This window comes from Pelodiscus sinensis, chromosome 14 (genome assembly GCF_049634645.1).
Source record: "Pelodiscus sinensis isolate JC-2024 chromosome 14, ASM4963464v1, whole genome shotgun sequence".
Classification (NCBI taxonomy): domain Eukaryota; kingdom Metazoa; phylum Chordata; order Testudines; family Trionychidae; genus Pelodiscus; species Pelodiscus sinensis.
Genome location: NC_134724.1, coordinates 3,671,142 through 3,685,638, shown reverse-complemented (window position 1 = coordinate 3,685,638; position 14,497 = coordinate 3,671,142). Strand labels below are relative to the sequence as shown.

Sequence of the window (14,497 nt, the reverse complement as noted above, 5' to 3'; positions counted from 1 at the left end):
GCTGAATAACATTCTTAAATGTTTCATTTTCTTCAAAGGGGTCTCTGATTTCTTTCCCATTTTATTTTGTGCAGATCTGCAGCCTGTTACCTACTGCGAGCCAGCTTTCTGGTGCTCTATATCCTACTATGAACTCAACCAGCGAGTAGGAGAGACGTTTCATGCTTCACAGCCTTCTATGACTGTGGATGGCTTCACTGATCCTTCTAACTCAGAACGCTTCTGTCTTGGCTTATTGTCTAATGTGAACAGAAATGCAGCAGTGGAGCTCACAAGACGACACATTGGTAATGCCCGGGTTTTTTTGTTGTTGTTGCCATCAGTTGAGTGGGAGTGGAAGGTGTAGAAGGATACCGAGTGCAAAAGATTAGATCAGCCATCTGTGTAGCTTGATCAGTTTTAGTTAAGTATCTTCATTATTTTAACTTATTAAAATTCCCTAATAGAAAAGTAAAACTAAGGTTACAATGGTAAAATAAAAAGATAGTTAGAATAAGATTAGTTATATGTAATACAATTTGAATTGCATCCCTCTGTAAGAAACTTTTTTTTATAAGTTTTATGAGTTATCTCTTGTGTTTTTTAAAAACGAATAGTCCTTGTGTTTGTACTCTTTCTAGCATCTTCTCTCATGAATAGAAAGCAGTGGCTTGATCCAAATCCCTATAGAATTAATGGAAAGACCACCCCTCTCATTGATTCAGTGGGCTGTATCTAGATTTGTATAAGATCATTCATCACTTACATGTGTTTTAAACCAGTATGACTCCATTTCTTTCAGTGGAGCTATTCCTGATATGCACCATGGAATCAGGTCCTGACAGAACGACATGTTAAATAACAAGTTAGGGCCCAATTTTGTCTGTGTTTAAATTAGTGTAAAAATTAGTGGCGTTGTCCCAGATTTACACCGGTGTAAGTGAGGGCAGTATTAGGCAATTCTTATGTGACTCAATGGTACAAGTTTGTTTCCCTGCCTTCTGCCAAAATACCAAACCGTCTTCCCGCGGATTTGTTCTTCTTTGTCTCATTCTTTGGGGCAGACCAGTGCCTCCTTCACTTAGCCAGTGTTTAATTTTTTCATTACTGAAATGGTTCCTGATGTGAGAAATGTCAGGAATCTCAACTTAACCCTAGATTCAGCAGGTTCCATGTGCTTAAAGCAAGACAGAATGCAAGGTGCAAAGTTTCACACTAGCAGTGTAAGAGCACAGCAGAGGGATACATGAAACTTAGGACTTTTGAACCCAATTTGTATTTATTACATTCATTTATGTATTTCCCATGGGAATTTATATATTAAGCATTTTCTATAAGGAAAGTGAATGTGATCTCAGGCTAAATGCAACAGTTGAGAAGCATTACATAAATCAGTTTAAAATGGTTCCATACATCTGTGGGGACTTAGGAGGAGGTTGAAAATCATATGTTGAACTGATGGAAAGTTTATAGACTCTCGGAGTGGCTAAGGAGAGTACTTCTCAAAGTGGCGGATTTGTGAAGTGCTTGTTTCAAACAGTAATGTGGCTGGAGAATGGGCTTCTGGGTTCATAAATTGCTCTTCCATTTCACTCATCTCCCTCAGCTTGAAGTCCTCAAGAAGTTTGTTCCCGCCATCCATTGAAAAAAGAATTACAATTTGTATTTTCCAGCATGACTGACCTTGTTTGATTCCTCTCTTTCTGATTCAGAATAAACCAGATTTCTAAAAACTCTTCTTCCAAGAGTTTGAGGTTTTCAAGATGAATATTTTCTACATGCTTCATTGCAGACTACTGACTAAACTGAAACACTGCCATGTGTTTTCTAGGAAGAGGAGTAAGGCTGTACTACATTGGAGGAGAGGTTTTTGCTGAGTGCCTTAGTGACAGTGCCATTTTTGTCCAGTCTCCTAATTGTAACCAACGCTATGGCTGGCACCCTGCAACTGTTTGCAAGATTCCACCAGGTAACCAATCATGGGCAGATTCACTCAGCTGTATGCATTACTCTACATAGTATTTACATGTGAAGAATGGGAGGGCTGCATACAGAAGTTGAGCTATTGAACTAAGGGTACATCTATACTGCGTGGCTATTTCGGGATACTAGAGGTATCCCAAAATAGCTACTCTGCTTCTACATAAGCCACCTGTTATTTTAAAATATTTTTTTAAATAACTGGTGCACTATTTTGCCATTCTGGTAAACCTTGTGGCATGAGGGATAAGGAATGGATTGAAATAGCGTGTTATTTCGAAATTTGGTGCTATGTAGACACACCAAATTTCTAAATAAGCTATTTCAAAATAGATTTGAAATAAGATATGCAATTTGCGTAGCACCAATTGCATCTCTCTTTTTCAAGTTTAGTGTGCTGTGTAGACACACTCTTAATGAACCGGATTTGATTAATGCTGTTTTTTCAGTAATCAGACATCTAAACCCTATTTTATTCCAGCTCTACCACTTCATGGAGTAGTGAAGGAGTAGTGCTCCTTGGTAGCATGAAGGAGAATGTTACTGTTATGAGTGTTTGTACTGGATAGCCAGCCGTCACTAAAGTCCCAATTCATAAAGGTATACGTTCAGGGACCTTTCAGTAGATTCTGATTCATGTAAGCAAGAACACATTCTGGCTCCTAGTCTGTGTAGAGCCCTGCATGGATACTAATGTATACTCACGGATAGGAAGATCTATGGATATACATCGGTATCTACAGGGCTCTCCTGGCAACTGCAATGGCAAAAGAAGCAGACCATAGAGCTGCTGCTCCCAGGAGTCAACGCCCCATATCAGCATCTCCTCTGTCATGGCTGCACTGCCTCCAGTCCTACCCTCCTCTCTTCACACAGCAGTATGTATCTCCTGTCCAGGAGTGTGCCAAAGAACCTTGTGTCCTGGCTGCTGGTGGGACAGCTGCACCGGAGGAGCTACCGGCTTGGGATGCTGGCTCCTGAGAGTGACAGCTCCGCATTCTGCTCCTCTTGCCACTGTGGTTCCTGGGAGAGCCTTGTGGTTATGCGGATGCAGATTTCTATGTGTATCTGCAGGCAAACATTTGTGCCTGCGCAGGGCTCGATGGATGAATTTTGTAAACTATTTGTACTATACAAATAAGTAATACAACAATGGTGGTAAATGTTCATTTGTAAACCTTTTGCTACATGAATGTATGAAGAAAATCCTTTTAATTTAGATTAGTTATAGAAATGTAGCCGTGTTAGTCTGGTGTAGCTGAAACAAAAAGCAGGACTATGTAGCACTTTAAAGACTAACAAGATGGTTTATTAGATGCTCATCACCTAATAAACGTGGAACAAGGTTTACCACCCAATTCGATTTAGGGGCTTTATTCCGGAATCTCGTTTCACTGCCGCACGTAGACGCGGACAGTTACTTAGGGCTAGTCAATGTCTAAAATGGCGACTGTCCGGAAACATGCAAATCAAGCGCAGGATATTTAAATCCCAGGCTTGATTTGCAATTCCGGTCGCTCTCAATAGCCTCCCTAGATTGATCTAGGGGGCTAGTGTAGACGTACCCTTCCTGATCTAGGGATGTTGGCAATCATGTAGTTGATAGAAATTCTTTTGACTACACTATTAGTTTGTAAGGGAGGAAGCCTCTTGGAGCTACCTCCCTGCTGCGGCTCTAAAGTAGTAAGAGGCAGGCAGACGGGCAGGCAGCCCGGCTCCTACTGCATTTAAACTGCAGAGCCATAGTGGGGGTACTTCCCAGATCCGCCATGAGCTGGGATTGAGCTGGGTTTGCTCATTCCCAGCTCGTGCTGAGTCCAGCAGCCCCTGTCTGCTGGGGGTTCTAGTGGTGAGCTGGGGACCCCGTGGACAGGGGCTGCTGCTGGAGCAGCCTCTGCCAGCAGCCAGTCCTGACCATCACAAACAGAGGCTGCCCTGGCAGTAGCCCCTTTCTGTGGTGGCCTGGGCGGGCTGCTGGCAGAGGCTGCTGCTAAAGCAGCCCCTATTCGTGGCCAGCCCCAGCCACCGTGAACAGAGGCTGCCCCGGCAGCAGCCCTTGTCTGCAGAGGCTGGGGTTGGCCGCAAGCAGGAATTGCTCTGTGGGATGCAGAGCAGCCTCTGCAGCGAGCCTGAGCCTACCATAGGCAGAGTCTGCTTTGTGGCAGCCTCCCCTGCTTCCCCCCCATGCTGCTGCCTCTAATAGAGGCAGTGTGGGGGAGGCATGCGACACCACAGAGATGGTGCTGGGGGGAGCCGAACATAAGCTTCCATACACTTCTCAGGAAGATTTGATCTAGCATTACCTGCTCCTTGATTTTTCTCAATGGAAAACTTAGACTCAGCCAATGAGTAGCCAGGTTCTATGACCCCTATATGTGGACATGCTCCTAGCAAAAATGGTTTGATCCCCAAACAGAAGACAGTATCAGTTATGGTCAGGCTCACAAAGCATGCACAAATGTGTTTGTTTGGTTTTGGTTTGTTTTACCACTTAATCTTCATCTTGATTCAAGCTGTTACTTTTCAAATGAATCCTACTTACATGCCAAATTTGTAAGTTCAGGTATTTAAGTTTTCTGGGTTAAAAAAAACAAGTGTGGCAATAATTTGTATACTGGGGAAATTTGATTATCTGAATGGATTCTTCTTTAGGTTTCAGCTGGGACTAAGCATGCAAAATTTCAATTTGAAAGGGAAAATCTTCAGATTGGTATGAAGAAGTGAAAAGAGGGTTATAACTGAAGCAGTTAGTCATTCTTAACTCTAGTACTTATTACCAACCTATATAGTATAGGCCTGACATCTGGCTTTTGACAGCAAGAGCTATTTTTGCAACTGGCTGTACATAGAGGATGGTGTGATGACTTCTGCTAATGGATATTATTTAAATTCAGCTTCATTTTTTTGTTTTTGTTTTTAGCTTGTATGTTTCTATTAATTCCTTCATTACTCTTGAGCAAAATTAGCAGATATTAAGATTAAGATTGTAGTCAGTGTTTGCACTGTAATACTGCAGAGATGAATGTGCTGACTGTAGTGCACCTTCTTTAGCCTTTGGAGGTAAAAGGAAGTGCCGTGTGGTGATACAGTCCATTTCAGTCCACAGAAACATGCTTAGGGGGCACTAGAGTTCAGCATTGTGGCCCATAACTTGACATTTCCTTTTAGAGTTTGAATAGTGGGGTGTTGCATTTATAACTTAACTTAATTTCTTTTTAGAAGCTCTATTTATGCAAACTGTCTGTAATGTAATATAGTTTGGGGCTAGGGAAAGTAGAGTTAAGTGGTTTCTTTCCTTAGGCAGAAAAATGGGATTTCTTAATTTAGTCACACTAATACCATGTTGTCATGTTCTTTCTCTGACAGGGTGTAACTTGAAGATTTTTAACAACCAGGAATTTGCAGCCCTCTTGGCTCAGTCTGTGAATCAGGGTTTCGAGGCTGTGTATCAGCTGACCAGAATGTGTACAATCCGAATGAGCTTTGTCAAGGGCTGGGGAGCTGAATACAGGTCAGATCTTTTGTCTTCAACTTTCAGTAGACTGCACATTTGTGCTTATCACCAATCATGCATACTACAGTCCTTGATTCTGGGAGTCCAGTGCTCAACAAGGCATTTCTGTGCAGTTTATAGAGTGGGAGAGTAAGCCAGCCAGTAGTTTATTAAAACAGATAGAATGCATTTTTCAGGGATGTGTTTTTCAACTGTTTTAATTATTTTTCCTTATCTGGAGAAATGAGCAGAAAAAGCAGATCAATCCTATACAATATAAGCTGCACCATTCCTCACTAGTAGGATGTGTGTCTTGTTACAGCATCATACAGTACAGGATCTTTAAATGGAGCTTAACTATAGGTAAATCCAGATGGACATCGTAAGAAAAATTGTAAGTTATTCCTTGGATGGCTGGAGATTCTAATGGGGAGAATCACTGCGAGCATTTATTATTGGATTAGGTTTAGCCTTGACATTTCTTTTATCAGGTGCTTTGTGGGATTAAATAGAAAGCAGATGGTCTGGAAATTTACATTTTAGATATTGGCTAGGGTTGTTCAAAAAATTATGGTAAAATCTAATTCTTCTTGCTCCATTCGCAGTGCCAGCCATATGGTTGTAGTTGTTTAAATAGCCTTGTAATTACTGACCTGGCTTACCATCCTTTACCTAACTATAGGAGTACTAAGGGGATAAAGTAAAAATGACCACTCTGTAGTTTGGATTTGCAGTGTGGTGTTCCCCAACACTACAGGGTCATACAGAGAGCACAGGTTAATAAACAAATATGCCAGAGCTTGTACTACCATCCTGAATAGTATTGTTTTTATTAAGTAAACAGAGCTTACACACAACTCATAAATGGTGAAAAGGTGGTACTTGCTAAATGCCAAATGGGAGAAACAAAATTGGTCAGAAAATAAAGGACGTTTTGTGGCAGAAAAACATATAAAGGATTAAAACAAGAGTTGCTTTTAAACATAATTATTTGATGGTGTCCCTTTAAATCTGCAGCCTTAATTAAAGATTCCATGGTGAGATGTACCACCTATGGATATGCTTGCAAACATGCCTGGCTGGTTTGTCTTTACAATCTCCTGCAGCAAAGGGAGTTGGGGGGGGGGGGAGGATGATGCTATAGTATCAGCTGGAGCCCATACCTCTCACGTTACTCTCCCACATCCTTCATCTCTCCAGATGTTTGGAGTCCATTTTGTTCTGAAATCTTCTGCACCCAGGCCAGACCATTTCAGCTGTGGCTCCCAGCCATGGTCTCTAATGAAATCCAGATGAGCATGACTACAGGAAGTAAGCTATCTCATTGGAGTATTGTAGTCAGTGAAACTCTGTGCTCACATTTACTGTCATGAAGCCCAACTTTTGCTTCCGTGCCACGAGAAATTACATACAATTGTCTTTGTCAGAGTACAGTTATTTGTTGAACTGATTCATCTGAAAAGTTCATTGAAAGCTGCATCCAATGCATTGTTTCAGTCATTTATGCTTTAGCTGCTTAAGCAGTTGAGCAATCTATTGGCAGGATGTTTGAGTGCTTTTGTGTTCCAGCAATCAGGGGGGCAGTTGCATAAGAAGTCCATGATACACAGGCTCTTCTCTAAAGCAGGCAAGCCAGAAAGCAACAGAAGGCTTCCCAGGCATGATGTACTGAAATACATCTTCAAGCTGATGTTCTGTCAGAGAAGTCTGATTGTCTTAATAGAATGTCAAAATAAAGCATAATGTTACAGAATGGGGACAGGAGGAAACAGAATGCTAAAGAATAGATTTATGTGTAATGGTGCTGTGCCTTTTTTGGTGCGTTCTTTGTCAGCCAGTGTTTGAGAAGTAGATGAGCATGTTCAGTGGGTGCGTTTTAATTTCATGCTGGCTAAGAGGGGGTGTATGCTTCACAGTAATGTTCGAGTGAGCAAGAGGTGCTGCATTCTCCCTGGCAGTCCTTCTGTCCAGGTGGCTCAGGAGGCATCCTTTAGTACAAAAGATTCACCCTTGGGCCATGCTACAAGGTAAACTCTGCCCATACACCCACTCTTGTGGCTACACACAGTGTGCCACCAATTTTGGTCAGCCAGACTTGATCTGGGAATGGGTGTGGTGCCTTCCAGACAGTCTCTCCATTTTAAGATCAGAAGGTAATGCGTGTACATTCATAGACAGAATAGGTTGCAGCTCTCACTTAAGTAGGCAGCTAAGAAGGGGTCTTCTCACGGTTAATCTACAGCTCAAATAGTTGTTCCACAATGCATTGAGCAGCCCCTGAATACTGGCAGCAGCTTTTCCCCAGGACCACTGAGGCTTTGGCTTCCCCCACATGAAACGATTAACCCTTATTGCTCTGAAGATGGGCTGTAAGCTGAGATATAGAGTGTGCTTATTTCCAGCCTCTCCCTCTTCTTCCTTCTTTTCTTCAACAGTCTCCTAGCCCCAGAACAAGCCCCTAAGCTTTTCCTTGATGAAAAGCTAACTTGCTGCTTTCAGGCAAGAGGAGAGATTTCTGCACACTCAGTCCATGGCCTAGCCTGTCCCTTGGCCTTCCCCTCCCGGGTCCACGACCTCATGCCTTCTGGAGGCACATCGCCTACTCCAAATGGCACCTGGCCTGTAGGGGAAGGGTTTAGAAGGAGGGCAGGTTGATGGGGGTGTGGGGGGAGGGGGGAGGCGAGGCAGGACAAAATAGTAGTTTCACTAAGCAGCAGCTCTGGCTAAGCCTTCTCTTCGCCCCTTCCCCCACCCCCACTGCCAACGACAGCTTCTACTTCTCAGCTCTTGAATTGTTTAGATTAGGTCAGTGGCATCCTATAAGTTAATGACGTGTTTCTGAAATACCTACTGGTCTCATGCGTGTGTATATATAATATACATTTATTTTTACAGTGCTTGCCAGTTCTGCTTCTTAGCTGCTCCTTTTGTTAAGTTGGTCAAATTCCAACTTTTCTCCTCCCCACAATGTTCCTGGAAACAGCATAATCACACCAATTATGGCAGCTGCAGGGGCTCTAAGCCTTTGGAGAGGGGAAGGGTGGGAAATACAGAGATCCAGTGCATAAGTCTGAACCCCCCTCTGCACACGGCCAGGTATTCTCTGCAGAGTGGGTGTAGATGTCAGTGGAGGGTGACTGGGTGAGATCCCAATAAATCTTTCCAAAATTCTGCCTTATCTGAACTTTAACCAGATGCTAAAACCTAATTCTTTGGTTGAGTGAGTATCCTGATTTTTATTTTAAATTACACACGTATGAAGTGTTAGCTCAGTCTAATTATGAGAGGCAAGGTCTGTGAAAGGCATTTAGACAGTAGCCTTTCTTTTTATCTAGAGGATCAAATGTTGCCTTCTTTTAGAAGTCTTTAAGCATAAGTAGATGCTATTGCAGTTGTCTCCTGCCATGATCATAAAAGCATATGGAAAGGGGCAAAGGATTTTTCTGGGGAGGGGGTATTTAAAAAAAAAAATTTGGCAGCATATGCACAAAACATCTTATAGAGAAGAAAGACATTCCTTTGGAGTAACATGCAGGATTATTATCTAAGCAGGAAAGAATGTTCAAATTTGTAAAGTTTTATAAGTTACATTTCTGTTCTGTTGTGTTTTTTTATTGTTCTTCTAGGCGGCAGACTGTAACCAGTACCCCCTGCTGGATTGAACTGCATCTGAATGGCCCATTGCAATGGCTAGACAAGGTCCTTACTCAAATGGGTTCCCCAAGCATTCGTTGTTCCAGTGTATCTTAAGGAAATGGTCTCCTTGCGGGGAAAACAAGGACTCTGGAATATGGAATCAGGTTAACCCTTGGCAAAAAGCGTCATAAATAAATTCCCCAGAGTAGTTACATGATCAGAAAAACATCAATTGCCAAAACAAGAGGTTGTTTTTAAATGAAGTGTCCATTTTAAGCCACTTCCCTGGAACACCGTTAACACATAGTATAGGCCATTGGAGGAAGAATTTGAAGCTGATGTTTTTATGCTAAGAACATGGACTTCTGTTTTAGTGGAGTGAAGCAAGCACTCTTCATTTAAATCCTTGTTGTGCCTATGTTGCTTCTGCTATGTACAGCTCCAAGTACGGGAAAGCTGCTTTCACCAGGTGCTCACTGGGCTAGGGGCGGTTTTTCCATGTGTGTTACAGAACATCAGCCGTAGCACCTCTGTACAGCAGATACCATTGAACATTCCCGCCAAGCCTTACTTCTGCATTACTCTCCAACTGCCTGACAGCCATGTCTGCCCTTTCTAAATCAGCCCACAGCAACAGTGGGGCAGAGGTGTTAAATAAAAACAACACACTCTCTCACAAGAGAGAGCCCTCCTGCAAAGCGCTGAGGAGTCCCCCAGAGGGAGTTTCCCTTGTCAGACAGTGGGCAGTGAGGCAGGCCTGGCTTTCTGTGCAAGATACACAGTTAATACCACAGTAATGTTAGAGACTGGATGTATGGGCAGCAAAAGACCTATGTTAAGATTTGTTTTAATGTCGCTGCAGTGCTATTGATTGACTAGGGCAAGTTTCAGACGAGTGTTTGCAACTCCTTGCAATGTGCTCTTGCCGCATCTGGATGAGTTAAGCCTACCTAGTGAGGTAGACCCTTTGCATTAATTACATGAACTTTTGTATTGTAGTCTCTAAATGTTGAATGGTATCTTACCCTTCTTAAATTGTATGGGCTTAGTGAATTTAGTGGTGGGGCTTAGGAGAAGAACTAACCAGTCCTTGCTCTTTCAGAAAGAGCACATGGGAATACCCTGCACTAGAGCACACAATGCTGTCATGTGCCAATCTAACAGTTTAGCCATAACATCTCAGATAGAGAAATACTTTGTTAAAAACTACTGTCAAGGTATTGTGGAGCCTGTTGGAAAAAATATAAGAGGAGAGTGTGTTTTACATGTATTGTAAAATACTCTTTTTTAATATCCATCCACACTCGACCGTTGTAATGGTAGTTGTTCCCAGTAGTGACTGTCATGGCAAGCAGAAATAACTTCTATAACTGGAAAAAACAAAAACAAACCCACACTGCTTGCTGCAAGCTAAAATTTGCCATACACTTTTCATAACTTATTCTTTGCCACACAATCATCTGTTTCTCTTTGTTCTTGTTAAATATCATACATGTTTGTGCCAAAATGTCAGGAAAAAAAGCCTACCACATTCAGAATTTCCTGAGGAAATCTGATAGAAAGACTATTATAGACCTAGGTTTGACTCTGGGCAGTATAGACTTTTCTTGGCAGTGCTTTGTGATAAATAAGGCCTCAATCCTGCAAGCACTTATGCACGTGATTAACTTTTAGACATGCGAGTAGTTCCACTGAACTCCATGTGACTACTCTTGTGCGTACTTGTGTGCGCGTTTGCAGAATCATGGGCTGTCTCTCATAACTGGGCAGTGAGTTTTTGATGCCATTGCAGATGCACTTCAAATGTTTGCATGTGTCTGGTCTATGTACTAAGACTTTTATTACATACCCTGGTACCCATTTCTCTACTGGCCAAAATAATTGGTTTACTAACTCAATGTTTGTATTTGGAGGCATCACCAAGGAAGCCTTTCTTTAGTATGCATACTGAACAAATTCTCCTAGATTTACCCTGCTACACAAATTTTCTTTCCCTTCCTGCAGGAGAGTGTCTATGCCTTCAGTTTCACATTCAAAATGTCTTTCAGGAGATTCCTTGCCAGTTTTGTTTTCTCATAGCAACTAAAGGGATGTCTTGGAGAATGACTGTCCATCAAACCTCTAATGTGTAATTCATGCTCATGGCTGAGAATTCCCAGGCAGACTTGTGCTCTCACTCCAGACTCTTCTCCTCCAACTTTGACTGGAGTTTTCGTGAAGCATCAGTGCTTGAGTCAGAGTACTGGAGGGTTCTGTCATTCACTATTTCTACAGTGCGTTTGAATTTGTTGAACTATGAATGCCTGTGATTCATGCACTGCGAGGGGGTCTGAGTAGTATGGCATTCATGAGCCATTTAAAAAGAGGTCTGACTGTCACTTGGATTGATTTGATATAAGTTGGCTTCTTTCACTCTAGAGATGAGCTTTTGACATAATGGCATGGAAAGATACAGAGCTGTTTTGAATTGCTGTTGTGGTTAGAAAAAATGCTATGTAAAAGTGGCCCCTGGTTTTTTCCATGACCATCTATAGTCAGATTTACTTATTTCACTGCATGAACCCCATTTTACTTCCTTACATAATCACGGAGAATGCTGGACTCTATTTTCTCTGGTGCCTTAGTAACAAAAGTGGCCTCCTAAATTCTGATTGTCAAATCTTTAACTAGTGATGGTGTAAACCAGAAAAATCCCAGTTTGACTTTCAGATTGAATTAGCAGGGTAGCAGCTATGGAAAGGGGGCAGGTTCATGGAAAGAATCTTCCTTTCAGGGTCTGATATGCATGTGGACTTCATTTAGCAAACCAGGTATCTGTTTGATTTGGCAGAGGGTAAAAACCTGCTAACCTTTATGAATATATAGCACAGAAAGCTGCATTCAGATTACAGTGGTACACTATGGTTACCAACATCATCATTCCTGTAAAATGTAGGCCTTTTAGTACAGTTAGATAAAATAATAAGGGGAAAATTTGCCTTAATTTGAATATTAAATTCCTCCCCTTTCCCTTCTTTGCCTTCTCACTATTAGCTTTATGGTTTTAAAGTCCCCTTAAGTTCAGGTACAAAGTACTATGTACCTTTTAAACAGTTGACAAAATTAGAGGGGGGAAACTTTGCAATCCAAAGGTTTTGTGTTGCAGAGTTTCAAGTGGATATTGTTCACATAAAAGCTTGTTCCCCATCAGGTTTGAAATGTACTTTGTGTGTCTTAATCATGCCATTTGTGGGTGACACTACTGAAAGGGAATAGATAGCACTTGGGCGTAGCTTATTGTAATCAGCATTGCTCCAGAGGTGCCTGTGGGTTGTTTTGTTTTATTACTTATTTTCTAAAACTTTATTATTGTAGCTTTGATATGTAGCACAAATGTATGCAGTCGATCATGCGTTAGCTTAGATTACTTATCTGTACTGGAATAGCCTCTCATTTATCTGTAGTCTTGGCTAGATTACCAGGATTTCATACATTTTTGTTACAAGCACAGAGTCAGTAGCAGGAACTTTGACTCTTTTTAATTAGTGTAGCCATACACAAGGGCACGGCTGCTGGCAGACGTTACAGATGGCCTTGTGATTTTTAATGACTGTGGTGAATTTTTTTATTAATATTTTGGTCAGAATTGCAGTGTGTATTTTGTGTTTAGCTTGTCTTAGAGTAAAATCCAGTGGTATACATTGATTTAATCAACAGCTACAACGTAGGCGTGTGGGAGGAATTGGAAGCATATCCAACTTTCCTCAAGGTTCTTGCCACAAACATTTATCCAAGGAATGATGATGGATGGGTGACCTTAAAGAAATAATTTCTATTCAGCCAGTTTCCTCTCCTCTTAGAGTCAAGTATACTTGGAACTGTACAGAGACACTCTCTAGGGTAACAGATTTACATAGTTGAGTCTGAAGCAGCTAGTGTATACGTCCGTATCTCATTCCAGTTAGTAACTTGGAAGAAGCACTAGGAGGTAGAGCATAGCTCTGTGGATGACTTCAACAACACAGAAAATATCTCAGTGTGAGTTCTCCTGGTACTCTGAGGCCCTGGGTAGGTAGAAGGAATGGAATATCAAAATAAACTGGTCTAAGCTAGAATGAGAAATTATTAGTCACCATATAGTAGTTGACTGAGCTGTATGGTTAAGAAATTCAGTATATTCTTATACATTTTAATATTTATCGAGTTTCTTAGAAAATTCAAATGAATCAAATATTTAATTTTTAACAGAGCGCTTCAGGGTTGAAATGAAAGATCTGAGATTTCTCATGTGCTCCTCTCTGATGCTGTTATGGGAGCAGCTAGACATCTGTCCTAGAACTGGTCAGCAAATTAAACAAAATATGGGCTTCTGTTCCATTTGCTTCAATTTGCTTCAATTGTTTGGATGGCTGTTCTTTTGTCTTCTAACAGTAAGTGTTGTACGCAGGTTGGCCATTGCACTGCGCTCTTCAGGTCTTCTCATTTAAATATTTTACAACAAAATGAGGCTTTAAAAATAATAAATGAGTACTCAGTAAATGTTTTGGTTCATCTTTCCTCCTGTACGGGACTACTGGATGAAGTTGCACCATTGCATCCTCTTTCATCTTGAGACTGGAGGAGGCCCATCTCTTTGTTGCTGGAGGGAATTGTTTCCCCTTCTTGTTTATGAGCATGTTTGCCTTAGTACTTAGATTTTCTTAACTTGAGATTGTACGTTAATGAATGGTGCAGTTGCCTATGTGCTTTAGCTTAAGCATTATTCACCTGTTACTAAAGGCCTGTACCATGTATGCCCTCTTATTTCATATGTGAAACTGTTCTATTTTTGTCATTTTAATAAACTTTAATTTTAAAAATAAGGCTCTTTAGCAAGTAGATGTCATTGTACTTAAAGACATGAGAATTGAGCTGGAATACATTTGCAAGTCTAGAAATCACAGTTCACAATGCAGAACCAACAGTATCTTCAGCAACTAAAAATGTCCTTAAATTGTGTGTATAAATATGAGATTGCACACAAAAAAGACTTCCTTTTAAAGTTTTGCAAGTTTTGCTGTATGATATATGAAATCTCAACAGGTTTATTTATTTCTTTTTATTTACCACTTGATTGGAAAATAGAGAAGCATCATGGTGTTAAGATAAAGAGATATGCTGCCAATTTCAGGAAAATCAAACAGGGCTAACTCTTCAGAACTTGCCTAATACATCAAACTGTGTCCTTGCTCATCAAGCAGTTTTGAAATGTGGAAACTCATTGTTGTCAAAGACCTGTGGAGTACATAGAACTATCTATAGCTTTAACCCTGACCTCTGTTTCTAAAATGACTTGTATTTACACCTCTGAGAGTTAAGCATCAGGTATAAAATCCTTAAATCTTAGTTTGAAATATCATGGGCAACTCATCCCTTCATTTTTCCAAAGGA

General features: G+C 41.1%; 1 protein-coding gene across 1 annotated transcript in view; it reads left to right on the top strand.

The window, feature by feature from the left end:
- Positions 1-13,930, top strand: part of SMAD3 (SMAD family member 3) — a 106,441-nt gene extending 92,511 nt beyond the window's left edge. Inside the window, exons 6-9 of the mRNA XM_006132066.3 lie at positions 75-287; positions 1,811-1,948; positions 5,326-5,470; positions 9,079-13,930. Coding sequence (XP_006132128.3) covers positions 75-287; positions 1,811-1,948; positions 5,326-5,470; positions 9,079-9,202 — 620 coding nt within the window. The 3' untranslated portion in view covers positions 9,203-13,930. The remainder of the gene's footprint in view (positions 1-74; positions 288-1,810; positions 1,949-5,325; positions 5,471-9,078) is intronic.
- The last annotated feature ends 567 nt before the right edge of the window (positions 13,931-14,497 follow it).